General features: G+C 49.5%; 12 protein-coding genes across 12 annotated transcripts; 5 read left to right on the top strand and 7 right to left on the bottom strand.

Moving 5' to 3' along the window:
- Positions 1–203: 203 nt before the first annotated feature.
- On the top strand, positions 204–2,396 carry PV08_09970 (uncharacterized protein; the record flags this gene model as incomplete). The annotated part of the gene is made up of 1 exon (XM_016384285.1): positions 204–2,396. One exon carries the CDS (start codon positions 204–206, stop codon positions 2,394–2,396), a length of 2,193 nt encoding a protein of 730 aa, XP_016232908.1.
- A 1,361-nt stretch (positions 2,397–3,757) lies between these two features.
- PV08_09969 (uncharacterized protein) lies at positions 3,758–4,360 on the top strand (the record flags this gene model as incomplete). Its single annotated transcript, XM_016384284.1, has 1 exon — positions 3,758–4,360. One exon carries the CDS (start codon positions 3,758–3,760, stop codon positions 4,358–4,360), a length of 603 nt encoding a protein of 200 aa, XP_016232907.1.
- Positions 4,361–4,874: 514 nt separating this feature from the next.
- Positions 4,875–6,348, bottom strand: PV08_09968 (uncharacterized protein; the record flags this gene model as incomplete). The annotated part of the gene is made up of 2 exons (XM_016384283.1): positions 4,875–5,983; positions 6,072–6,348. 2 exons carry the CDS (start codon positions 6,346–6,348, stop codon positions 4,875–4,877), a joined length of 1,386 nt encoding a protein of 461 aa, XP_016232906.1.
- A 1,680-nt stretch (positions 6,349–8,028) lies between these two features.
- Positions 8,029–8,673, top strand: PV08_09967 (uncharacterized protein; the record flags this gene model as incomplete). Its single annotated transcript, XM_016384282.1, has 1 exon — positions 8,029–8,673. One exon carries the CDS (start codon positions 8,029–8,031, stop codon positions 8,671–8,673), a length of 645 nt encoding a protein of 214 aa, XP_016232905.1.
- A 1,118-nt stretch (positions 8,674–9,791) lies between these two features.
- Positions 9,792–11,669, top strand: PV08_09966 (uncharacterized protein; the record flags this gene model as incomplete). Its single annotated transcript, XM_016384281.1, has 1 exon — positions 9,792–11,669. One exon carries the CDS (start codon positions 9,792–9,794, stop codon positions 11,667–11,669), a length of 1,878 nt encoding a protein of 625 aa, XP_016232904.1.
- Positions 11,670–12,250: 581 nt separating this feature from the next.
- Positions 12,251–13,117, bottom strand: PV08_09965 (uncharacterized protein; the record flags this gene model as incomplete). The annotated part of the gene is made up of 5 exons (XM_016384280.1): positions 12,251–12,337; positions 12,417–12,608; positions 12,671–12,781; positions 12,844–12,997; positions 13,047–13,117. 5 exons carry the CDS (start codon positions 13,115–13,117, stop codon positions 12,251–12,253), a joined length of 615 nt encoding a protein of 204 aa, XP_016232903.1.
- Positions 13,118–14,335: 1,218 nt separating this feature from the next.
- PV08_09964 (uncharacterized protein) lies at positions 14,336–16,026 on the bottom strand (the record flags this gene model as incomplete). The annotated part of the gene is made up of 3 exons (XM_016384279.1): positions 14,336–15,300; positions 15,435–15,630; positions 15,709–16,026. 3 exons carry the CDS (start codon positions 16,024–16,026, stop codon positions 14,336–14,338), a joined length of 1,479 nt encoding a protein of 492 aa, XP_016232902.1.
- Positions 16,027–17,576: 1,550 nt separating this feature from the next.
- PV08_09963 (uncharacterized protein) lies at positions 17,577–18,654 on the bottom strand (the record flags this gene model as incomplete). The annotated part of the gene is made up of 3 exons (XM_016384278.1): positions 17,577–17,932; positions 17,989–18,112; positions 18,163–18,654. 3 exons carry the CDS (start codon positions 18,652–18,654, stop codon positions 17,577–17,579), a joined length of 972 nt encoding a protein of 323 aa, XP_016232901.1.
- Positions 18,655–18,711: 57 nt separating this feature from the next.
- Positions 18,712–19,020, bottom strand: PV08_09962 (uncharacterized protein; the record flags this gene model as incomplete). The annotated part of the gene is made up of 1 exon (XM_016384277.1): positions 18,712–19,020. The coding sequence occupies one exon, from the start codon at positions 19,018–19,020 to the stop codon at positions 18,712–18,714; it is 309 nt and encodes a 102-aa protein (XP_016232900.1).
- Positions 19,021–20,518: 1,498 nt separating this feature from the next.
- PV08_09961 (uncharacterized protein) lies at positions 20,519–22,565 on the bottom strand (the record flags this gene model as incomplete). The annotated part of the gene is made up of 8 exons (XM_016384276.1): positions 20,519–20,577; positions 20,627–20,761; positions 20,814–21,209; positions 21,258–21,785; positions 21,837–21,969; positions 22,022–22,064; positions 22,113–22,351; positions 22,398–22,565. 8 exons carry the CDS (start codon positions 22,563–22,565, stop codon positions 20,519–20,521), a joined length of 1,701 nt encoding a protein of 566 aa, XP_016232899.1.
- Positions 22,566–23,065: 500 nt separating this feature from the next.
- On the bottom strand, positions 23,066–25,075 carry PV08_09960 (uncharacterized protein; the record flags this gene model as incomplete). Its single annotated transcript, XM_016384275.1, has 1 exon — positions 23,066–25,075. One exon carries the CDS (start codon positions 25,073–25,075, stop codon positions 23,066–23,068), a length of 2,010 nt encoding a protein of 669 aa, XP_016232898.1.
- A 365-nt stretch (positions 25,076–25,440) lies between these two features.
- Positions 25,441–26,607, top strand: PV08_09959 (uncharacterized protein; the record flags this gene model as incomplete). Its single annotated transcript, XM_016384274.1, has 1 exon — positions 25,441–26,607. The coding sequence occupies one exon, from the start codon at positions 25,441–25,443 to the stop codon at positions 26,605–26,607; it is 1,167 nt and encodes a 388-aa protein (XP_016232897.1).
- Between the last annotated feature and the right edge of the window lie 116 nt (positions 26,608–26,723).

Here is a 26,723-nt window from a genome sequence, read left to right as displayed (position 1 = left end):
CAAAATGTACTGGCGAGCGACCCGCCTGTTCATCGTGCCGGAAGAAGAACATCCCGTGCGTTTACGAGAACAACATTCCTGATCGCCAGCAGGAAATACGATCCCCTGGGGCCCATCGCAACAAAAACGGCACCCCTGTCGCTAAACCGTTGAGGGGAGACAGTGATTCTTGTGATTCGCGGCCACTCGGAACGATATCGCCAATGGGCGCAAATCAACTGCTTGGAGGAATGAACGACTCGTATGGTCCATATTCAGCTGTGCCTGGCCAACTTCAAGAGCAGCATGGCCCGCCGAATTGCGATCAGATCATCTCTATCGATCAAAATGTGAGCCCTTTCGGCTCCACCTTTGACAATACCGACTTCACTTCCAATCTGGACTGGTTTCTAGAAGATGCAGGAGCCAATAATTTCCTTGCGACTCCAGACTTCTTTGGTCTATTTGGTTTCAATGAGAATCAGTCCCTCCATGATCCTCTTATGTCTGCCCAGCAAACCGCGGTTCCTTCTGCTCGACAGTCTGATGCCGGCGGCGACGACTACGTTGCAATGGGGGACACAAGAGAAGGTGATACTAGTGACTCTGCTCCCGCCCTAGGGGGCCTTCTAACACCCCGGCCACAAGAAACCGGAACTTCTGATAATCCGTGGCCAGTGGAAAATCCAAGGCCTTCTCAAAGTCACACTATACTGCCGGGGTTGGGACCTGAAGATCAGACACCGAAATCGTTCTCCAAGTTCTACTCATTGGTCCCCGTTAACGACCGCACAAGACAGGCTTTGGTAAAATGTATAATGTTTCCATTCGAGCACAGCTCCACGCAAACGTTGAACCTGGACCACTTTCCAAACAACGAAACACTGGACCACTGTATCGATTTGTACTTCGAATACTTTCACCCAATGCTAGACGTCGTTCATCGTCCCACATTCGATCCCGGCAGAGATCTTGTGGTCACCTTGGCCATGATCTGCATAGGGTCCTGCTACACTGGGCAACCAGGAGCGAAGTCATTCTCAATCGCATTGTCTGAGCTCATCAGGAAACTTTTAGTCTTTATGGCAGAGCAAGACCGTCGATTTGTTCGGACCGCCTCCTACTTGACAGCGCAGCTTCTGCAGGGTACTCACGGCTACTGCAGCGGTAGTGAGAGGCTTTTCGAGATTAGTGAATCGTGCCGCAGCACTCTAGTCCATCATGCAAAATGCATGGGACTTTTCCGCTATGAATCGCAGCATGTCCTTCGACCTGGTAACTCGCAAGAGGAAGCGTGGCGCGAATGGGTCCGAGAGGAAGGATTGAGACGTCTAGGCTGGGCTGTGTACAAGTATGATGCCTCCGTGGCGTATCTGCACAACAACAGGCCGTTTTTGAGCATAGGCGATATCAATCTCAGTCTGCCCAGCTCAACTGAGCATTGGTCTGCCGAGTCAGCACAGGCGTGGTCCTCGCTCCATCCATGGTCAACCACTTGTCCTCCCACTTCCCGATTGCGACCCATGATTAGGTTACTCTTCGACGGCACCACAAATCCGGTTGAGAAGATCGAGGACGAGGAACACTGTTTCGTCATTCTATTGACTCTACTCAGAATGTTGTGGACGTTGAAGGAAATCAGATCTTCTCCCATAAACGATCTAGTGACTCCACCTATCTATGATGACGGACGGCTAAGCCTGATACATGCAATCGACAAATTCGCCGTTGCAATTGTGGCCGCCTCCAAGAACCATACACGATCCGAGATAAACCGCTTAGTTCATCGGATGCAGCTAGTCCATATTTCCCACATCTACGGCGCTGGGGATCTGATGAATTGGTTGTATCCCTACCTCCGTCATGGGCCAGAAGCGGAAAATGCCCGTACTCGGATGAAACAATGGGCGAATGAGAACGCACAAAGAATCAGAGACGTGGTTTTCCATTGCGCACAGATACTCGCTCTGGTCCGACGATATCCAAGTAACATGTCACTTGAACCATTTCTCACGTTCCATGCAGGGGTGGTGCTATCATGCATGGCATTGTTACTGCCTACCGCCGTACCCCTCCCCCAAAGTCCTCCCATTTTGGTGGATCTTCTAGATAGTGAGAATCGCGAGGTAACCAACCGACAGTCGACCTGGATTTCTCAGGGAGGGAATGAGAGGATCAGTCTACATGGGGTACCGGATCTGGCATGTGCATTAGGCCGACAGCAAGTTTTAGATCAAACGGCGTTGTTACTGAAACGTCAGAGGGCGTGGGGAATGGCAGCAAACCTCAGCAAGGTAGTCCTTTCACTTGGGGCTCGCGATATGAACGACAACACACAGGCCGCCGTTGATTCACCACAATTGCTCTTAGCGAGTCCGTCTCCGCCAGGTATACCCCTTGGACTTGAAGCCGACTAAGACAACCGATGCTTGTGGTTGTCTAACTTAATAAGTTGAATCGTCCATCATCCAAGGCCATGCAAAACTTAGCCTTGTATTAATTTTGGGCTCCATCCACCTCCAGTCTCACAAAGGAGCGTGCTGGTTGTTCAGGGTGTGAATCTGCGAGCCATTTTTGGTGTGCTTGAGGTATCTTGTCTTTGTTCACTCATCGTGAGTTGGCGCTTCTTGTAAAACCAGAAATCGAACACGAAGTTGCGCTGATCTCGAACCTCAGCCTCGGGGGGTGAACATTTTCAATTGGTCCTTCTTCCACAGCCAAACTGGTATAGAGCTAGTTCATAGCGGTTTTTGCGCATGCACACACACCCCAAGCTGCATGTGTTCTCCAAAGGCTATCCTTGAAGAGGTCATTAGAATTTGGCCTTCAGTCTCCTCAATTATAGTAGTGTTGCTTGGATCTGATGGCAATGTCAATCGAGCTTCCATTCAACAGTGGTGGGCATTAGATCGACAAGTTTGAGATGACGGGATTCACGAACCTATAGTGTGAGAGAAGGCAAAGAAACTCGCGTCAAATAACCCTCTCCATTCTTCGACCTACGTCTCTGCTATAGTCCCAACTGGATATAAGATGGCGCCATTAAGGATTATAATATTGACCAGTCCCATGCAGTGCAATGCTGTTTCGGCTATTCTCTGGCTCGTGATTCGATCCTAGATATCTCTCTGGATGCCGGGGCGTCTCTCTTGATCTTTTTCCAGCAGAACTTCAACTTCTACTCTTTCAAATCTGTCCCGATGACGGGCGAGACAGGTGACTTCTCCGGGCGCGGATTGAGGACGGCCAGGCATATGCTGCCACGTGCACCAGGAACAATTCTGTGAAGACACACATTTCAACTCAAAGGCAGGGTAATTGAGCAACTATTCTCAAAGGAAGATGGGGGTTGGATACAATAACTGGACCGGCCATCTACTGCAATTTCTCTCACTCACAGGCCCAAGCTAAGCTACAAAAACGCATTTGTATTGAGCATAATAATCTTCAATCAGGCGACTCTCTAAGGTGGTATGACTCTAGTTGAACCTAGAACGGCTGAGGCATTCGGAGTTCAGCTGTGGCCTCGGACTCGCGCGAATGGGGAATCCAGGGGAGCGGAACGGATGTGGCTAACGAGCCATCCCTGGGGAAGACTCATTACTTATCGCTTACGGTTATGGCTATCTAAGGTAGTCCACAGCCAAGGACCACGGGGTAATCATAGCTAAACTTTGCTTGATATCATGCGAGACGCTGCTGATACGTTCTGAATTCTATTTTGCATCTCCTGATACCATTCAGCTTCTGCTATCGCCAATTTTCATTCAGACACGTCATGTCGGACTTTCAGCTGGCCCCGCCTCTTCCACCGCCGGGTCCGCCATTCATTCCAGCCAGCTTTCCACAGAACACCGACGACGGCGACACAGATGGATACGTCCTCAATCACGTGGCTTTGCAAATCAGCTCGCCAGCCGCATCATTCGCATTCTATGTCGATTTCTTGGGCATGAGCCTGATCTTCGCTCTCAATGCTGGGCCCATGACGGCGTATTACCTCGGATACCCGGACAAGGGCAACGATACAGTTCCAGCAGATATGGCTCGAGCCTCTGGTGGACGTTCCGGACTCTTGGAGCTCATTGTTGCACATAACGAGCATGGTCAAGCCGAGCATGCAGAGACAAATGGTTTCGAAAAGCCGAGACGAAAGGCCGGGTTCGCTCATTTGGGACTTCGCGTGCCCGACGTCGCAGCGACGCTGAGGCGTGCTGAAGAAAAGGGCTGGAAAGTGGCAAAACCTCTAGACAAGGTGGATGTCCACTTCATGCCACTACCGGGCTGGGAGCGTCAACCCGAGAGCACGGTTCGGAAGTGGGAGGGTGGTTTTGAAAAGACGTTCGCACAGATCGCATTTATCCAGGATCCTGACGGGTGAGTCAAATCTTTCCTTGCTGTCGATCTCCTTGTTGCTATTTTGTTGTTCCCACTTGCAAAAGCTCTCTATGGGCTTCATCGACCCCCGAAAATCTCCTTTTTCGACATATCTGAATGGATGGATGGACAGGCACTGGATTGAGATATTGCCGAGGGAGATGAAGAAAAGTTGAAAGAGCCAACATCGAGAGATGAAAAGGAGAATAGAGGTGACAAACTTTTGAAGACTCGAGCCGTGGGAAGAATCTCAGGTCGAACAATGGGCCGCTTCGCCAAATTGTAAAGCCCTGGTATGTCGGCTGGTTTAGGAGAATCATCATGTGGAAAGCAGCTAATGGCACTGAGAAGCATTCCGCGCGTAGAGGAGTACTCTTCCCATTGCAGTGGTGATAAGAACGTTGCTGGTGGCATGGGTTGACTGTGTACGGCTGTTACACGGTACCACCACGTTATCTATACCGGACGTATTTCCCCTTTTCGTGAGCGGCCACATGCCCCAGTGAGAAGTGACCAAACTACCACGGTCGAAGTAATCTTCCCTCCCAACGACTTCGCCATATACGGAGCCTCTTCTCGGGAGCGAAAAACCCCTGCAAGATGAGCACGATGTCGTCAATAGCCACGATGTCAGGCCTAGAGGCGAGAATTTTGTCTTGTAGCTGTTCCCAGATGTCGTACGGGACGAGATCATTCGCCAACGATACTGACGTAGCTACCCACAGGAGGCAGTCTGCAAATTTGGGCACTTCCCAGAGAGTAGTCTCGTGAAGAATCTGTATGGCTCGTGGTCGCGGCTTTCGCCACAGGTCCATACAGACGTGGACTCCGACGGCGCTGAGGTCGTCCGCCAGACAGCTCAAGGCTAAGTATATGCATTTTTCAAGGTTGCTGAGATTGTCCGGAATTTGATGTCGCCAAGAGGCACATTCATCTGCCTTGTCGACGGGTAGATTGTGAAGCCACCTCTGGAAGTCCCGGATGATATGACACATGGGTAGCGATAGGGCGTCCATGGCCGCTAATTCTGCAAAGCCTTCAGGTAATTCCGTATTCTCTCCATAGAATGGGGTCAAACAACCTGGTATTGGGCATCTCAACTCGATAATATGGTCTTTCGGGGTCGATTGCTCTGACGCGATTGGTGTTTGGGGTTGTCCATCGCGTTTGATGTTGAGTTTTGTAGTGGTGATGGCGTGTAATACTGACGACTGCAAAGTGTCGGCGAGGGGTCCGTATGACGAGCCAACTTGGCTGAATCCTCCTCTTAATTCGACAAGTGCCTCAAGGCCTCTCAAGTGCGCGACACTGTACTCCAAGAGTCCCAGGTGCTCATCGACAGGGGTCGCACAGCAAATGCTATGGATAAGAGTGTCATTGATGGCTCTGTAGGCCAATTTTGAGTTTATCAAGTTTATAAAACGTGCCCGCATGGTATCTATGATATTTCGTGTCCCGCTACCGGGCATCTTTGACAGTGGTAGCGCACAGAGCCGGTATAGTGCCAGACCCAGCAAAAACACCTCATTTTGATATGCCCTCCCAAGCAGTTCTCGTCCGTACATGGCAGTCTGTGCTTTAGAGAGGCCTAGGACAAGTCCGTCGTGAGGAAGTACCTCAGTAACCCCTATACTCCGCTGTTAGAGTGAGGACACAAAATACACAGGGAGCCTAACACTCGTGGCATGCGATCAGAGCATGTCTTTCACTCGTACTGGAGGCCAACGGCACAAGGAAACTCATGCCAATTTGGTTGCTAAGCGGACTTGTGTTCTCCCACACAGGCAACACTTTATTTCTCTCATTGCCTTCACTGTCATCGCCCTTCCGCGGCTTCTTCTTCCTGCGGACGACAGCAGCATCCTCGGTTGTGTGCGCCAAGCGTTCTCGGTGTTTGTCCCTGCCAATTTGCGCTGCGTGTGAATTGATGATTTTACGTGCGCTGGGGTGTCGGTGTCCGGAGCCAGAATGACTGACCCAGACGAGCGACATGGTATCTAGACGACCGCATTTCGGTGCGTAGACGCATCTTGAACAGATCGTTGGGAAGAAAAGAGTCGTAACGGAATGTCCACCGCAGGCATTTGCTAAATTCAGTTAGGCCTTAGTCATCGTGTAGCTCGGAGGGCCCGAGCGGTCCACACGCCACTTCAGACCAGGGAGGCATTGTACGTAGAAGAGTACTTCGAGGCATTTTGGTCAGCAACGACTCCTTTCCGTGGGCCACAAGTAGGATGAATATGACCATGAACTCATCACCCTGAGAAAACCATGGTGCCCGTACCCATCGCTGCGAGTCGCAAAGAGTCTGCAAGGCTCTTAATCAATATAGAACCTGTCTGCATCTCTCTCAAAGATGTCCTAAGATCATATCGTGTGAGCCACTTCGAAAGCTGTAGCTTTGAGGAGGACCGTTCTGGCATCGCCTTGATATCTTTCAAGGTTACTGAGAACAACTGTCGTAGCTGTTGACAGTACGAACTTGGACCGGTAGTAAGGACTGCAAAAGAATATTTTGAACGTCCAGATATGTGCCCAAGAGACTTGGGCAACGAGCTCTTTTAAGGACATTGCCAGCTGACAAGAGCATTGGATTACTCGACGCTTTCCTCAACTTATTGTGAGGCCGAGACGGGCTCAGCGATTGCCTATTTAGGCAGTCGTTCAGCGGCGGGGTTGCAAATATTGAGGGGTATTGGGATCTCAGCCTCGAGGTCACAATTAATGAAACTACTACTGTAAGTCAAAGGAACTAGGGGCTAATTACCTGATTTACACAGCGGTACGCAAGTGGGTACGCCGAGTGAGTTCGCAAGTGAGCGCGGGCCCGTGGCGAGAGTAGACACTAACTAGTCTTCATGTAGTCAAGAGACCAAATTGTATGTGATGTATGCGGCTCACTCAACCAATGTTTACTGCGCCCTTCAAAGCGTTCCATGGTCATCTACTCTCCTCGGTATCCTTATACCCTCTTGTGACTGATATTCGCTAATTACTTATGTACGACAGATATTCCGGACGGAACTTTGCAGACCCCAGGAGTCTATGACTGCAAGTTGGGCGGTTGGAATACCTCCGATCGTTGAGTCCAAAAGTTTCTACCCGACCTTCTCACGGCCAGAAATTTGCTGTTACAGAACCAAGAGGTGGATCAGACATTGCGAGTCAGAAAACAATACCCACATTTGATGATCAAAACCTCTTGCTGCTCTATGTGTGTATGGAGAAGGTAAAAAGCAGCAAACTGTAGCACCTCCCATCATGGCTGGCCCTACTCTTGATCTGCGCTAGTGGCCTCTACAACGCTACAGTCTTCCGACGCACTGAAGTAGTTTTGATTCCCTGTCGTATTGACACGCCATGGATGCATTCGGGAGGCAGAATTAGTAGCTTCTGGCTAAGTGTGTGTGAACATCTCCGCGGCGTCGTCACCTCCGCGAGATGGACGGAAACGCACCGGCTTTGGTCAATATCTACAGTAATATCGTACTGTATAGTACAAGCGACTGGCGAACAAAATTCGCCGCTAACCAGGAGGACGGCGACTTGCCGCTTTAGGCAGAAGGTAGAAGGATCAAACTTCAGGGTGAAGGTACATAATATGCAAGCCCAACTGGTCAGACTCCTGCCTTAGGAGTCTTCGTCCTTTGCACCCGATACCGCACAGCCGACATGTCTGCGCCAAATGTCCCCCGACTGAAACTATGGTACTCTCCCGGAGCATGCTCTTTTGCACCGCATGCGCTTCTCCTCGAATCTGGGCTCAGTTTTCAGCTAATACTGTCCCAAGTGGGCAGCTTTACGGATGATTTCATGTCTCTCAATCCCAAGGGACGAGTACCTGTCCTGGCGATGGATGAAGAACTGGTGACCGAGATGCCAGCAATTCTCACAGCAATATCACAACACGTTCCTGATCGCCACTTATTGGGCAAAACACCTCTCGAAACGATCCGGGTGTATGAGTGGCTGAATTACCTATCGGGCACCGTCCATGGTCAGGGCTATGGAGCCTTGTGGAGACTGGCAAGGTACATTGAAGACCCTATGCTATACGCCCAGGTACAGCAGAAGGGCCTTGAAACAATCAAAGAATGTTACGCGTATATCGAAGGAAAACTGATCGAGAACAAAACGACATACCTAGTCGGTCAATCATTGACTGCGACGGATTTTTTCCTATTCGTGATATACAGGTGGGGTTTGCGGGCAAATATCAATATGAAGGTTGAGTACCTCTGGATGACAGCTTGGGCAGACAGGCTTCTTGAAGAGAAATCCGTTCTCGGCGCTCTGAAAGTCCATACCAATGTCTGAGGTATAAGAGGCACAAGAAACAGGATGCATGCCAAAGGACGGGCCTCAATTCCACACTTGGACTTAATGTTGCCCATATCATTGATATCTTTGGCTGGTATTGCATCGCGTATCTGTGCCGACACTAGAAGCCAGAACAGCAACTAGGTGCCTGAATGATAACATGATTGAACATCACACACACTACCACTCGCTGCTGTTCCAGACCTTGCGGACAGGCCGTTACGGTAGCATCTGCTGCTACGACTTGGTAAACGTGCAAAGACATAGACATTTCTCTCTCCGCGGGCCTCTCTATTGCTATCTTGATTCGTTCCGGACAATCTCTATATCATCAAGGCGTTCATTGCCTGCAGACATCTTTGTTTGCGATCGTTGGATTAGACGCAACGAAATACCAACTCGAAGTTAGTATGATCGAAAATTCCTAAATCAGGCAGGGGGAATATTCGACACACCACTTATCGCTCTTGTAAGCCCTTCTGGGCCACCTCCAGAACTTCTTACCAAGCAGATGCTAATATCATCAAATAGTCGAACGACGAGTCAGACGACTTGATATCTAGGTAAGCCAATATTTCTCACGTGGATACTCACTATGAGGCCATGTTACCAATGGTACGTGCCTTACACCAATAAAGATGCTTAAACCCAATAACCACGGGTTCAAGCACTGTGACCGCCTAGGAAATTCCTGGGTCTGCGAGATGCACCGACGAGAGAAAGCCATTAAGCAATAGCTGAATTCGGTAGCAATTCCCGCGGACTTGACGCCGCTTTATTTGAATGTTTGACTCCGGCCTGAACGCTTACAATATGCGAACAATTGATCCCCACCAGACACCGTCAAAGTTACTCGATTCCTTCTAGGAGACGTGGCTGAATCCTGAAGTAAGTTTTACTGTGCCGTACTGAGTTGCATGAGAATCGCACGTCTCCTCCAATTTTGAGCAAGGCTTTATTTGGTGACCTCCACATTCCGGCTATTCTCCTTTAACTGAATCAGAATCAATTTTGGCTCCCTTGATCCTTTGAGGTCGATATTTTCACGGCATTGGAGCTCTACAGAAACAGAGTTACATTTAACGACGTTTTCGATTGCGATTTGCAACATAACTATGGAAACATTCTCACCAAGACCGTGGCATGAAGGCGAACTATTCTTTCAAAGGCGAATTGTTGACCGTGGGCGCAGTGATCCGACAACTCCGTTCCTAGCAGCTCGTTATGCGAATTGGATACAGCAGTATCCCGCTCTCGCTATGGGAACTTTAGATGACAATGGCAATCCCTGGTGTACAGTATGGGGTACAAATCTCGTACCCTTTGTGAAACCCGTGGCACAGAGTGTTTTAGGTGTTCAAGCTACTGTGGACGCATCTTTTGATCCCGTGGTCCAAGCGATTTGCCGGAACAATTTTGACATGAAGAACAATAACTGTGGCACTGCGGACAAAGAAATGGAGATGGGAGGGGTAAGTATTCACCTCGAGGAGCGTGCTAGGGTCAAGCTGGCCGGCCAGATCACAGCCGCAACCCTGAAACGCCTCTCTGCGAACCGTGACGTTTTGGTCGGCGGCCGGTCTGAAGGAGCGGCGGGTGAACTGCACCTCATAGTTAGAATCGACCAGAGTTTGGGGAATTGTCCAAAATACCTCAACAAGAAGCATATCGTGGCTCACATTCCTCGGCCAAAACTCTTATCAACCTCTCCGCACCTTCCTCAAAAAGCCATTGAGGTCGTCCATAATGCCGATGCCTTCTTCATTGCCTCCTCCCACAAACATCGGGACATGGACTGCAACTATCGGGGCGGCCCACCTGGCTTCATTCGCATCGTTCAGCCGGATGATTCCGAAGAGGCGAGCACCATTGTTTGGCCTGAATACAGCGGCAACGCTCTCTATCAGACGCTTGGGAACCTGAGGGTCACACCGCAGGCTGGTCTTGTTATACCAAACTTCGAAACAGGCGATGTTCTTTATGTGACCGGTAATACCAAGGTTCTGCTAGGCACGGAGGCTAGCAATGTAATTGCCAAATCAACCGTTGCGGTCGCTCTGATGGTCACGGATGCCAAACTCGTCGAAAACGGGCTCCCTTTTAGAGCAAAGGTCGTTGAAGATGGCGCACAAGGCCGTTCTCCATACAATCCACGAGTTCGATATCTCACCTCAGAAGAGATCGGCAAGTTTGATCAAGTGGAGAGCAGGTTTTGCGCTACAGCGAGAATGATCAAGAAGACCAGGCTTACCCCAACCATCACCAAATACAATTTCACTCTGGTCGGCCATAAAAGCGTCTTTGGCTCCTGGAAGCCAGGTCAATATGTCACCATGGACGCCTCTGCAAGCATGACAAAAGGCTACAGCCACATGCGGGACGACGATCCAACAAGTCTGAATGACGACTTTATCCGCACGTTCACCATCACATCCCTGCCCAGCGCTGTGGGTGAAGAAACTGAAGATTTTGAAGTTATGATACGGTCGATCGGGAGCGTGACCAAATGGCTTGAACATCAGAAGGACGGCATTTGTGAAGTTGCTGTCCGCGGCATTGGGGGAGACTTTACCTTTGCCTCCAGCGCGTGCAACGCGTTCATTGCCGCTGGAATTGGTATCACCCCGTTGCTAAGCCATCTTGACCACATCCATTTCAATACCTTAAGGACATTTTGGAGCGTAAGGATGGTCGATATTGGCTTACCTCTAGCTATCTTAAGAGACTATCCTGCGTTAATCAGGAGCACTACCATCTATCTCACCGGGTTTGAGGCTCTTCCGAACAAAGACGGTGGTAAGGGCAACGAGGAGATTCAACGGTTAATCGACACTGGAGTCTTGGTCCAACAGAGACGACTCTGTAAAGAGGATTTGCAACCTTGTCTGCCGCAGATCGAGAATTGGTATGTTTGCACCGCTCCAACGATGAGGCGACAGGTCCATGAATGGCTACCTGGAACGGTGATACACTACGAAAATTTCGATTTTTGAGCGTAATGAGATTTGGCCCTTACTAGTCGATTATTCATAGACGAGATTTTTATTTAGCCATTTTTACTTTTGAATCTTGTCTTGTTCAACTTGTAGCAGACCCCTGATGAGAAGAACCGTCCCTCGATAATTTCCTTACATCCAAAAGTGCAAGTATCTGAAAGCTCAGGACAGGCCCGAGCACGTTCGCTTTTTAACTATCATTTAGCCCGAGACGATTAAAACTAAGTCCCAAACATCCAGCTACTTGTTTCATTTGGTTGTGCCAACTTACGAGACCGTGCAGGATATTAGCCTGCTCTAGGCTCACCTATGGTACTCTGCTTAAGTACTCCCCTGTTTCTTCTTGAATCCTCTCTATTCGGTAGCAAACCGCTCGACACGAAACTAGTCAAGCGAGCACACAGAGGCGAGATATTAGTGAGATGAACATGAGAAAGAAGTGTCATTCAGTTGTCACTCTAACTATGAACTCATATGCCGTCACTCCACGTATTTTCATGGTTTGCTGTCATTTCGTAAAAGGATTGTTCTTGAAGAATAATGAAGCTAACTAAGTGACTGAAACCAACGTAACATCTTCAGAGTCGGGCAGAAATATACTCCTTGATGTTCGGACGTTCCGAGACCGCCTTCTTCAAGGCAATCAACGTTGCCGGAACATGTTCCTGCGAAAAGGGACCGTCAGTCCAACAGATTCACCTGTAGTAGATACTTTAGTAGCGCAGAGTACAGAGAAAGACATACCGGCTCGGCACCGACTGCGGCATCGTTATCAAGGACCTGGAACACAGCGAAGTCGACGTAAGAGACCGTGTTACCAAGTAGATATGGTCCGTCGGTTTTCGAGTAGTAACTGTCAAAGATTCTGTAGAACTCAGGTACAACCCGAGTTTTATAGTTGGGGACATTCCCACTAAGGTTGGCGACCCATTGAGCCTACCTCAAAGCGTCAGTTTCAGTGGCCTTGGAAGTTCTAGGCCATGTACAACAACACGTACCCTCCAGTCGATGTAGATATCCGAAACAGCGTCAACCAGCCACTTGTCGTACTTAGAAGAGCCGTCGTAGCCACCTCTAGAGCGAGCTAGGTAACGGAGGATTGGGATATGCTATGATGGCGATAGTCAGATTTCAGCCTTAAAGAGGGCTTTCTCATCTTGAACAGTAGTACCTGCGCAAGAATGTTGCCGTCTATCTCTAGGACTGGCAGTTTCCCCGTGATGCTCAATCCCTGGTCTTGATAGACTTGGCTCTGGGCCGCCCACGTGTCGTCATAGGGATACCGCTTATCCTCAAAGTCGATACCGAGTTCGCGTAGAAAAAGGCTATATTGCAGCGTTAGTTGTGTTCTAAAAAGGAGAATCATAAAACTACCGAACAACTTCTCCCCGGCCCTTACTACCGAGATTGAAATAGTGCAGAATAGGTCTGGGCTGGACAGCCATTGTTGTTAACTTGTCAGTGCGGAGAACAAGTCGGCGAAGCTCAAACCAGGTACCGGTTTGCAATCTTGAAAGATTGGGAAGAAGCAATACAGGTAGGAATCCCAGAAATAAATATTTCATACTACTAGCCCGCCTGTAGCATCATAACAGATGTGAGATGGAATGAGGGCAACCTTTGAGGAAGACATTGAACGATCCTAGTATGCATCCGCGGACTTCGCCACCCCTAATGCGGGTCCATTGCAACGGCTGGCACAATCCTGGAATATATGGCTCCGTGAGTGATTGGTTGTAGAAACCCCTTTAGCCAATGATCTACAGAAGCTCTACTGCTGCTTTTATAACATTGTAAAGCGGCGTCTCAATTCCACCTACTGTCTCGTTCAAGAACTCTAAGTCAGCTAGCCTCAGGCTTACGCGGTGCACAACGCGGCGACGTGTCTTCCTCGGGCCATCGAGATTGCGGCCGTTGTAAGAGCTTGAGATTGGTAAGCACATCCTTCTAAGCCTGTCTTCTTTGAATTTAAACTTACTGTATCGTGAACGCATAGTGGACTCCTTGATTAAAGGCGCTGCTTTAATGAAGTGGTCATCATTCTTGAAAGTTGGACCCCAGTCAGGTCACTAGGCTAACGTCAACCTTGGTGCCCAGGTTCAAAAACGAGACAGCAAACTTTGCTAGTAAAAGTGGATTCGATTATGGTCACAGCATACCGAAACTTCTCTGTCTAGATCTCTGCACTGCACCGCGTGTATGTGGATCTTCTCTTTTCTCGACACTCCTGCGACTCATATAAACCTTTTCCTGGACGAATCATCCTTTATCGACTTAGTCCCTTTTGAATTTATGATATCCCGTCGAGATCAGGTCGTAAAAGACTCCACCCGGCAAATCGAGGAATGAGGGCTAAATAGTGAGCCTTGAAATCTCACTACACTCTAACATGCTGATTCTGATTGCAGACGATTGAGGAGAAATCAATCGGATTGAATGCTTTATCAACAGGCCGGGCACTCTAATCTCCAATAAAAGTATAACAAAATCAAATGAATGTGATGACTTTTCTCAATACGTTTTAACTCCGTGTTTCCATTGTTCAATTATTCATTCAAAGCCCACACTGCTCGTTCACTTTTCCCGAGGGTAACGGTCAAGAAAAGTGCAATCCGGTCTTGCGTTATAGCCTATCCCACAAGCCGTCTAGGCATCACTGCTCATCAATCTTGGGCTGTAATTTTGCTCCGCGCGCGAATAGACGGGCCATAGATATGGAACAGATACGGAGCCGGCATGAAGACCAGCCCTATACACCCAAGACAACTAAGTGTCCAGTGTACGCCGATTGCTCTGACGATCGGGATGACAACCACAACCGTGATCCCCGAAAGAACGTAACGAACCAGTGTGACCATCGTTAAGGCACTCGCCGCGTATTCTTCATACACATCAACCAGATACTCCGAGGTTGAAAGGAATACGGCAATATAACCATAGCCGAAAAGGACGCTTGCAAATATCGAAGACCAGACGCTGATAGATGTATATGTGGTCCAAGCCATCCAGAACAAAGATATCGGGATTGCAGGCGCTCCGAGTTCAGCATAAATTAACCGGCTCTCGGGAAGTTGTCGAACAGCTCCCTGGTTCCCCTCTTGCAATTTTTGCTGATCGATCTGGCGCTTTACTCGGCGATAGTCAAGAAGGGTTATGGGTATGCTGCATAAAAGATTGCCAACAGAAAGGCTCAAAAATATGATACCTGTAGTCCGTGTCGATTGCTTGTAGACATCTCCGAAGACAAATGGATAGAGACTTAGAAAGCCAAAATTCACCATGTACACGAACGTCAGGTATAATGTCCACAGCATGATGGTAGGTTCCAGAAACAGCATTTTGAATGGCCGACAGAAGGTAAGATAAAGCTTAGCCCTTAGTGAAGCCTTTTGGGCTCTCTCGGAGAAAGTTCTATAGCGATTGTCTCCAGACAACTTGCGAAGGTGTTTAGCCTTCCAACTGAGCAGTACTGGTGCATAAGTTTCTGGCTGAAATAGTCCGATAAGTGTCAGTGCCACACCGGACATCATCAATGTGATCCATTCTGTCCATTTCCAGGACAGTGATTCTGAGTCTGCAATGAACCCTCCCAAGAGGGGCCCAAAGACCGGACCAGAAAAGGCAATTGCTAGACAGTGGTAGTATCAATCTCAGATATTGGTGGTGAGGCTCGCATTAAAATGTTCGGTACACTCACTTGCAAAAAGTGGGAAGGCATAAATTCGTTGCAACGGTGACCACATATCTCCCAAGGAGCCCCACAGGTGGATAAGACAGCTTCTCCGAAGAAACCTGCAAAGAAACGGCATCCAAGTTGTGATGCAAGCTTCCTGGACAGGCCCGCACCCATGATGAAGAGCATGTACACAGCCAAGGAACCAATGTACGCAGAATTTCGTCCATAGAGCTCAGACAGAGGTCCGAAAATCAAGGCTCCTGTCCCAATGCCTATAAGGAACTGCCACAGCATCTCGTGTCAACCACAAACCGCTAAGATTTATCGGCCAAGGACGAAGTAGTCGAGAGACCAACTTACCAGACCGGTCGCGAACGATTCGGATACTTCGCTCACATTAAACTCCTCGGCAGCTCGATACAGCACCGGCGAGTCGATTGCTCCTGCGACACCGACTAAGAATCCGATAGACCCTAAGCTGATCGTCACAAGCGTCCGCCTGAGATATGGCCAATTCCGGGGGTTTAAGGGATCAGTAGGTCCGTCGAAGTCAACAGTGAAGATGCCTTCGGTACTTTCGCTAGATTCACTTGTTTGCCTTTGTCTCATAGCCGCCCTGCTGGATAGTTTCCGGTTTGCAGCTACTGCAAGTTCGCGATACTGCCGAAATGACTCCATAGGATTTCCTGACTTTAAAGGAGATTGATTGAGAATGACAAAAGATTGTGGTATGTAGCGCAATCAATGGGGGAACCTGTTACGAAGAGAACTGAGAGCACTGCAGTAAGCGTTCTGCAGCATGATTTGGGATCTAAGCGTTCGTGGTTATTAATATTCCTTATACCTGAGAGAGCTAAACGAGACAATGGCAGATCTTGAAGCAACGCTTTCTTGCCGCTTTACTTCTGCACGGCTTGAGCGGCAACTTAGTTTCCACTGCTGTCCACTCACTGATTATAGTCCTAAGTATGGGCCAATCTCGAAGAGTTCGAGCCTTCTGTCAATTTTAAACTCTTCGCTACTGACCAATTCTGAGAAGTAAAGTTGAAGCTCTTGGTGGTCCTCGGAGACAAACGGATCCGGGTCCATAAATTTGACGGTGCTGCAAAGGGGACTTATGGCCTATGTAGTTCTTTGATCATGGACTTGTGGACGTCCCTGGTTCACCATGAAGGTAAATGCTGTGGTGAGAATGACACGTCTGTCTGGAACATTTTGTCAGGTGCCTACCCCACAGGCGAATCGGGGGTCTCAGAGGTTGCTCAAGTTGAGTAGACAAGCGAGATACTTTCGGCAATTTCGCAAGAACACTATAGTCACGGGACGCGGGTGCTTTTGGGTGCCCTCTGTTAGTACTTGAATCGACGCGTGTCAGTTTCTCTCAAGCACAGCTCCCGAGCGATGCATAAGAACACGGTTGCGTCGGGACATCGTGGGAGATTACTGTTATCTTTCCGCTAACCACTTGCGCCGACACCTCAGGAGAGCTCACCGTAGCACAAAAATGGCTGAATCGTGAGTCACGATGCTTAATAGGGACTAGTAGGAGACCCCTCTAATTCTAAGATTCTATAGATCTCAGGAGTCCCTTCGACCCAATCTCGTAGTAGCGTAGCTTACAGATATGATCTACTTTGGGACGGAATCAATGTTGTAACTTATAGGGTTTAAAGTATCACCTTTCTCTGAAATTCTACTCAATTACAGTATAAGTCAGTCCCTCCTACTTTGTTAATGATCATGCTTAGCTACTACAGACCATGACTTCTCTAGCTATCCGTCTCTCAGCCGGCGAGTACGACTAATCGACATTCAGCGCCACAGCTCTTTGAATGTGTTTCCTGAAAACCGAAAACTCAGGATGTGTGTCTCTGTGCCTGTTTATTAGGGTATTCCTATTGCCTCTACAGTGTAAGAGGAATGGCAGAGATCAATTTAGGAAGACCGAGAGTAATATATTCGTTATGCAAACAACTTTCCGCCCGTGGTGATCAATTACTCTTCCTCGCTCGCGATCGGGCAGTGTTTCTTATCTACCTTGTTGAGGCAATAGCAATCACCCAAAAGCAATCCAACTGACACCCGCACCGTAGCACAACGTATCATCCCACGCGTTCACATTCCACTGGAACCCATGCGTATTCACCTTGGTGGGGGTAGCTCGAAATCACACATCCGTGGCATTGTCGAAGTCCAGCCTGTTCACGGCGACATACACCTTTGGCGCCTTATCGTAATCGGCATTGAAGCCAACCTTCCTCCCGTTCTCGACCTGTGCCGGCGACCAGTTGCGATAGTTCGCCGTGTCGTCTAGGCCGCTTGTCACTCCCAGGCTTCGATTTTGGGTACGCGATCCACGTGGCGGTGACGCTAAATACAATGCTGTCGGCCCATGTCTTAATGAAGATGTCGAAACCTTCCGAGGTGACGTTCTCGGCGTAGGCGTGGACACGAGTGTTGCGATCTTTGCTCGTCGTTAGCCCGGACAGCCAGACTATAACCTCCGGCTTTCCTTCGTATGGGTGCTCAAAGGTGACATGGCTCTTGTTCACGGGTGATTGTCCTTGAACTGTATAGGTGTCCGCTGTTATCCAGTTAGAGCACGGTACAGCACGGCATGATTATGTTTGATATACGTACGTTGATAGTCATTATCACCATCGTCAAACTCCACCCAAGTTGCTCCACCTGAGTAAAGCGCAGTGTCTGCCCACGCATCCACATTCACGACGAAGTTTTCAGCAGTGAGCCGGCTCACTGACGCCTTCACCCTCAGGTCAGTGGCTTCTCCAACGTGTAACTCATTAGGCCCACGGCGATCTTGGGCGGAGTGGTGTAGGGGGGTCGAAGGTAACCTGCTTGGAGTTGAGAGCGACCGGTGGAAACCATTCTCTCTGGTCTCTGGTCTGTCGTGCTCCAGGAGCCGGAGGAGCGAAGCTGAGATGGATACATCTTCGCAATGAATTGTTTGTCAGTGCTTGAGAGAACGACATTGTTGGGTGTGCCACGGTGGTCGGTAAAGAGATTTGAATCAAACATATAGAGCATGATGGACTTCTCGTCAAATGCGGTAGCCCTCGTGGATGCGATGTCGTACTTCTGAAAGATATTAGAGTCGATGACTTCCTTCTTCCAGTTGTTTGGCGGTCCCATGAAGTAGTCATACACCGCGTTGACGTCCCACTTAAGTTCCACATTTGGATGTTGATGCTCGTGTATGCACCCCAGGGCGTGACCAAACTCGTGGATGATTACTCGAGAAAACTCCGACTCGGAAGTGTCGTCAGTGAGCCAGCCAAAGTTCATGGTCGGTTCATTTGGCGGGAACCACTTTTTATTCAGTATTTCTGTGCCGACGCCGGATCAAGATGAGCCATCCAACACAGATGAGACGCGAATTTCGGCGTCATCGTCGTCCACGAATCTGAAGTCGATGTTTGCATAGTTCTCCCACTGTTGTGCATAGTATTTGACTTTGTCCTGAACCTTCTTGCTGGCACCAGGGAGAAGCTTTACGCGAAGCTTCTTTCCATTCGGCCAGAAGCTACTGGTAGGCATGGCAAGGCGGTCTGGCCCATCCTTAGTGGGTATGATATTTGATGAAGGGGCGCCCTTTGGGAGTATTGTAGAGCACACGTGAAGTGCGCTGGGTTTACTCTTCTCGTCAGCCATTTTGAACCTTAAGCTGTGCGCTCTGATTGAGTTTGTCAGTTATGAAATGTGAGCCCTTTAAGACGAAGGAAAAGGATTCGAGCCTGGTTTTATAGCAAGGGCGAAGCCTTCAAGGGATATCGTACACAAAAGTACCACATTTCCAAAACTCAGCTGAAGATCAGTAACGCCCAGCAACGTGACTCACGTCACGTCTCATGGCTGGCTGAAACATGGACGAGGCACAACAAAAATATTGGAATGAGAAAGCAACACGACTGTGTGAGCAAAAGTCTGTGATGGCCAAATGGCCGAGACCTAGCCACCATTTTCTTTGGTCTCACAAAAATGAAATCCCTGGCTAGTATTGTCAATACCTGTGACAATAGAATCGTAAGTACATTGTGATTGTGAGGAGGAAGCTAACACATACTACGCAAGATCGCACAAAGCGCAGTCGCCCAGAAAATGGCTGACTTGGCACGCGCTCAGCTGCGAGTAGAAATTCTTGGCTTTGGCGCTCGCAGCTGAGTAAATACGAGCAGAAACCTTGGAAATTTCTTAACCGAGCCATGAATAGGGAGTAATTTGCAGTATTGGACCTTACAGCACTGGGCCAGACGTTCACAGAGCCGATATAGGCCTTGATTTCGAGGGGTCCGGCTGAAACTGCGATTTTCACCCTGACCCTAACCAATTATTAAAGTGGGCTTTGGCGATAGTTCTAATGGATTGAAACCTTCAGGTCGCTCATTCAGCTCCCAATGATCCTCAACTGCAGTTTTGATGGACAGGGAAGGTACCAGACATATTGTGTTAGGAGAACATATCAAGACAAGCGTTCATCAATATGTGAAGACATGTTATCACAGATCTTCGAAAGCCCAAAGAGCTTCCCAAGCTGGAAAGGCCACATAAAGCGAAACGTTCACCTCTCACGATTTCCCTCCTTGCTTCGTATTCCTGGACTGTTGTTGGCGGCAGCTCAACGAAAGGAAGCTCTGTTAGTAGGTGGGCCTCTTGTTCAACGTAGATCCAAGTGATTTCCTCCTCGCACTACCCAGGGTCGGTCCGGCCGCTAGGCTAAACTTAAGGTAAGGATTAGCGTTCTTCAATGTGACGGACGAGAAGCAAGTCCCTTCAGGTCCTGAAGCAGGCATATGATAAACCGGAGACGGAACTCGACGATGGAATTGACCACGAGACTTCTCCATACTCAACACAATATTACTGCTCCACTCTCTCCTTATCAATCCCATACCCTGGACAAACCGTACTTGCCGGCTCAGGAACCTCGTGATTCATTTATTGGTTTTCTACGGCATGGACATCTACCCCAGCCTCATCGATCTACTAGTAGCAGAATTTCGAACTTAAGCTAGCTGCTGCTTCTCTGCGCGGATCACCATGGCTTGACCGGCTCCATGCCCGAGAAGATGCGGCTGATCGAGTTGAACGTTGACTTGCCTAGAGAACAGCTGAGTTAGCAAGCTATTACATGCAAAGATGACAGAATTGGTTACTTTGTGAGTTTGTCGTCCACATTGGCGACGAAGAGTGCCCCGATGATTGCAAGACCTGAATCGACGTCACTTCTGTCTCCTCATGATGCTATGTCTCAACTCACCTCCGAAAGCCACGGTGACACAATAAATTAGTCGGAACGCATTCACGAAGACGCCCTTCTGCGCGTTCACCCCTGCTTCAATGATGGAGGGAGTGGTGCCAGGAACATTGGTGACATCTCCTAGTTGGAGTCCAGCTACGTTGCAAGTCAGCCCACCACTTATCACTGTCGTATAAGACCAACTCACAGAGAAATGACGCTAGCGAAGAAGCAGGCAGGCCAGCCTCGAGCAGTGCTCTGCCGATATCACGAGCCCAGGTACTTGCAATTCGATTTGCAAGCAGGCTAGAGTAGATCGCGACTCCCACCGCGCCCCCTACCATCCTTGTGGAGTTCACAAGGCCTGTTGCGACCCCAATATCTTCATCACAAGAGCCAAGCTGCACGATAAGAATGCTGAGACAATTGGTTGCGCCGATCATGGCCGAGGCAAGTCCAACGAAAACAACAGCTCGAGCAGGAGTATACTGATTGACTGTTGCGTTAAGTCCCAGAAAGACAGCCATCATGGTGACAATGAAAATAAACTGCCACCTTGTCCTGCGAAGGGATGCGAATGTCTGACCGGCCAGCATCAGGCCGACTTGGAGGGTCGTCAGTCATCTTTCCCAATACCTCGGGCGATACCTACCAGTCGCAGAGCCTTGGTTGGCCAATCCATACCAGCCGATTGTCTTTGGAACTGTGGTGAAAAGACGTGCAATCTGCTGGGGCCACAAAATACCCAAGCTAATAAGAGCCATGCCTGACACAAAAGACACCGCCAAGGGTACAACGACGGCTCGAACGTTGCGCATGAGTCGGGGAGGGCAGAGTTTTGTGATCTTATCGGGACTGTATACTTCCCAAGCAGGGAACCCCACGAAGACGGAAAGGAATCCGATGATGGTTGGGCACAGAACCACTGCACTCGTCCACGGGTAGGGATTCCCGCCGAAGCCGATTCCAACTAAGAAAACCGTCAGACCTCCGCCGAACAGCAGCAGTCCCATGAAGTCCAGCTCCGAGAATTGCCGACGTCGTGATTTGCCTTCTGGGTGAAGCCCAAGGAAATTTGGAGGCCAGTAGAAGACGAGGATGAGAACCAGCGCTATGCCATTTACAATGAGAGCGACGTAGTACGTCCACCGCCAAGAGGTCACGGAGATTATTCGATATGCTGCGTGAGATTCGTGAGATACAGGGCCAACACAGAGCGGGCGTAGCATACCAATTGGAGCTCCAAACGCCGACCCTGGAAGCGATACAAGCGTCATCATAGCCATTGTCTGCCCGCGATTTCTTTTAGGCACAATTTCGTTTGCGGCAGCAAAAGCCAGCTGCTGTAACCCGCCGGAGAGTCCCTGAAGCTATATCAACAGTGGCACTGGGACGGGATACTACCTTTGTTCTCACCAAAATTGAACTTCCCAGAATGAGCACTGATACATTCATGGCTCTGAGGTGATTCAGCATTGGGGCCTTACTAAGAAGTGTCAATACCCACCTGCAGGCAATTGTACAACCGATAACACCAAGGACGTTGCCGAAAAGGAAAAAGTTCCTTCGTCCAAAGATATCACTACACCTGCCCGCAACGGTCATAACGACCGCGCTTGCCAGCGTCCATGAAGTAGCAACCCATGCAATATTGTTCGAGGGGCCAATATCTTGATTAATTATCAAGAGAATCACCGCAGGCAGCACGAAGGAAAATAGGCAACACTCATATGTGATAGCCAGAGCCTGCAGATCATCAGGACACGAAGTGCAGTCATCATTTGGTACGCACCAGTAAACCAAGAACGGTGCGCATGTCGATATTGCGTGTCTCATAGGCTTGGAAGTCATTACCAGAGTCGTTGTGCGCCGAAGGTTCAATCGAAACTTTCTCTTCATGTGCTATAAATGCTTCTGGCTCCACAGATTTCGTTGGAGTGCCTTTTGATGGATTTGCCATACTTGCAGTCGATCAGTGTAAGGGAGGTAAAGATATTGGAGTTTTTTCTGCAAGCTGTCTTATCAAGAACATTCAGAGCGGAACGCACGATTTATGACTGAACATACCCCACTCAGTGCTACCCCATGGGGAAACGGTGAGGTCCAGGAGATTGTCAGAGAAGGGAAAGGTGAAATCTACCAGTGAGAGGAATCGCGGGGTCTCAGTTCCATGCGGACGAGGAGCACTGTCTGATCGAGTCTTCGGTAGAATGTACAAATGGCGTTCGCGCAGCATAACCGCTTGAACTGGCTGGCTCTCCAAGGGGAAACTGTCCACGATTTCGGACTTGCCTTTTCTGTCTTCGGTCCGACGCCTTGCCGCTTTGTGAAAGTGCGGCCGAAAGCGACAGTTCACATTTCCAGAAACGCATCACTGAAGAGAACCAGGACATTAAAGCTTTGAGAGCTGGAACGAGGCTTTGCATCATAATGAAATTCAGCGGCGAACCTGACCTCGAATCAGACCAAGCTTGAAAAAAATACTTCCGAGAACCCTTCAAGGTTCGGCACCGGGAGGTACGCCAAGTCCAACAAGTCGTTACCATCGCGAAAGCTGCGAGGCGTGGCGCGCCCACTTTGTTCAGACCATCGTAGGTCAGCAGTGTCCATATCAAGCTGGGGCAGAGATCTCGTCTCAGCTGTACGGCTAGATTCAGGCTCTCCAGCAAAATGGCGAATTGAGGCTCCTTCCGCCCCAGTCGCTGGACGGAGTCGTTCCTCCCACTCAACAGAATGATAGAAGACACGGCCGCGCTTGACACGCTCGATAAAATCAATCGCAGTATCTACAGACAAATACCTTTTCCTCAATGCTGTGAACACCTGAAGCGTTTGTCCAAGATACAGGGATCCTGTCCCGCGTCGCTCCGGTTCGGTCGACATGGCATCCTTAAGATGTTGAATAGATGTCACGATGAACGCTCCAACCGCGAGCGGCGGCAGAAACTGCACAAGATTGCTGTCCTCCAAAGTTTTCCCGATTTCGGTGACCCGTCGTGCGGCGGACTGGACTGTGAGGCATGAGTACTCCTGCAGGGCTCCGGTAGCCGAGTCTGTGTGATGTTCATGGAGTAGATGAGGGCGATGAGCTGCAGACAACGTCGTCCAGTAAAGCATCTCTAGTGCTGCAGAGTGCACGCCGAGCAGTGCTCCATTACTGCGGTGATCTTGGCCGAATGCAGTGGTGAGTGAAGATGTCTCGGTATACCACTCTCGAAGTTCTTGATCCCGAGCAACTACTGCCACGCTCGGAGCCTTTGCTTTTGGTATTAACATCATATGTGCATCGCTTGAGTCGATCCGTCTCACTCCGCTCAATTCGTACTGTGATTCGAGGACGCGACTGATGATAACACACAGCTTGACCTGTTGTATAAATAGTCGGCCCACGAGACTCACATCAAGATCACAGCCAGAAGGGCAGTATTTGGTCAGTGCCCGAGTCAAAGCTATGTCATCCCAGTCGTCTAGTTGCATGACTTCGCAATCCGTGGCAAATGACGGAGGTGAAACTTGCCGGCGCTCCGTCAAGGACAAGAGCTGGCTTCTTACGATGCAGCAACCCCATAGCCTGCGGCGGAATCGACTTTGTTCTGGCTGGTCAGAATAGTGACTAGGGATGTGCAAACCGATTCCACAGGCCAGTGACAGAGCAATATTCAGCCAGTAGACTCGCCCTTTTATATCGTTAAGCTGGGAATGCCAATAGGTTATCAGAAGAAGAGCTTGGACCATGGTTGTGGGATTGGATTCGACATCCAATTCGTAAAGCAGTTTGACTCGCTCGAAAAACATCCTTTGGTTGTCGGTACTGCTCTGAAAATCCACATATTGCATATGCGACAGGTCCGCAAATGCAGCGCCTGCCATCATGACCGCCTGAAATAGCAATAAACTTATGGTGTTCTCGTTTGTCCCACTCATGGCGTCGATAAAGCTGCCCAGGTCGACGATCGGTAATAAGGGATACACATAGCAAACAAAACCTCTGAGCAGCTCATCAACTATACTTTTAGGAGGGATTGAGATAGCTCCGCTTTCATGCAACAGTCGCAAGACGTTCTGGTCGATGCTCTCAGGCAGAGGGGCGATAAATTCCGGCAGCCCATGTTTGATTGGTGGCAACGAGATGTGCTCAGCATCATTCGGCGGGATGTCTGTGACATGGTAACGACTTTCCTTGGGTGAACCTTGCGCGGACTCGGGGGCAGGCACAGCGGTTAGATCGTCGCTAGGAGAGCTATGTGTCCTGGGGAAGTTAACTTTGAACGTATAGATGTTGGCTGGAGGCACAATGTTCGCGGATCCCTGCTCCCCTGACCGTTTTCCTCGCGCAGGACTGTGGCTCACGGAGCAGGTGGCAGACGCCCGAGAGCAATTGAAACAGGGCACACCAATTCTTGCCACGTTGCATCGTACTTTTCTTTGGCGACAGATGTCGCACGCTCGGGGCTCCCGCTTTCTTAGCATGGTTATGATTTGATTCAAAAGGAGGTGCCCGGTACAGATAATCGCGGACAAAACTTCAATACACCCCTCCATGGAGACGTCTCGGGCCGAGGTCCAAAAACGGAAACACCGAGCTTTGAATGTGATTCCACTTAATGCCCTTTACTTCAATTGAGACTGCCGCTCAAGACCCAAAAGTCTGGTCCCTCTCAGTGATATATACAGCACAATCTCTCACTCAAGTGCAAGCTTACTACTCACCAATCCCGTGTCCATTAATGTGCATTCCGAGAGGGCGACAAGGATATATTGACTGTGGTTCCGGGGTGCTTTATATCGCTGTACAACTCGAAGACTCTTTGCAGTTGAACTGGCATTAATATACCATGGCTGAGGTTCAAGGCACCATGGATCCGGTTTTTCAGAAGCTCCGAGATTCCTTCCAGGAAAATTTACGTAGTGGGGACGAACTTGGAGCCGCTATCAACATCAACATAAACGGCAAAGATATTGTCGATATCTGGGGTGGCTACGCCTCCGAGGACAGGAGCAGACGATGGACCCCAGATACGATCACAAATGTGTACTCCTCGACCAAGACTGTTGCAGCCATCGCCGTCCTGATAGCTCACGAGCGCGGATTGCTGAGCGTGGACGATCCCGTCGCAGACTACTGGCCGGAGTTCGCTGAGAATGGCAAAGACAAGATTCTCATTCGGCACATCATGGCCCACAGCTCAGGTCTCTCAGGATGGGAGAGTCCCATAACAATCGAGGAGGTTTGCGATGTGCCCTACTCTACCGCCAGATTGGCGAAACAGGCGCCATGGTGGGAACCGGGCTCAGGCAGCGGCTACCACGCCACCACGCAAGGCCACCTGTTAGGTGAAATCATTCGACGGGCCACTGGCAAACCTATGAAACAATTTGTTGCGGAAGAAGTAGCCAGACCCTTGCAAGCAGACTTCCAGATTGGGGCAGCGGAAGAAGATTGGCCTCGCATTGCTCCAGTCGTCTCGCCTCCACCGCCCCCGTTTGACGTCGACAGCTTAGATCAGAAGAGCATAATTTACAAAAGCTTCTTCAATCCAAGGACAGCCGCATCATTTTCACAGAAACCTCTGTGGCGCCATGCAGATATGTCTGCGGTCAATGGCCACGGCACCGCTAAGGGCCTCAACCGTATCCTTCGCACAGTCACTCTGTCCGGCACGCCATACGATGACGCAAAACTCCTATCGCCCACGACCGTTGAACAGATATTCCGGACCCAATCCGACTCAATGGACCGGGTATTAGGCATGCCTTTACGGTTCGGTATCGGATTTGGAATTGGCGGTGGACTATCGGAGAAAACTTTCGATTACCTTCCACACGAGAAGATGTGTTTCTGGGGAGGATGGGGCGGAAGCTTTGCCATCTGTGACCTACACCGTGGTGTAACCTTCACCTACATTATGAATAAGATGGGCGCGGGCATTATGGGCAATGATAGGTCAATTGATTATGCTAGAATAGCATGGCAGATTCTCAGGGACGAGGGAAGCAATTGAAATTCTTGTAGTGTAGACTTGTATGTCCACGCTTTACTATCCAGACATTCCCAACGGCTATGATAGATTCGGGAGACATATGATGTGTGCTTATCAAATCGTCAGAGCCTATCTTA

The sequence above is a fragment of the Exophiala spinifera genome (assembly GCF_000836115.1).
Source record: "Exophiala spinifera strain CBS 89968 unplaced genomic scaffold supercont1.7, whole genome shotgun sequence".
NCBI classification, from domain to species: Eukaryota; Fungi; Ascomycota; class Eurotiomycetes; order Chaetothyriales; family Herpotrichiellaceae; genus Exophiala; species Exophiala spinifera.
This window is presented reverse-complemented; position numbering and strand designations above follow the sequence as displayed.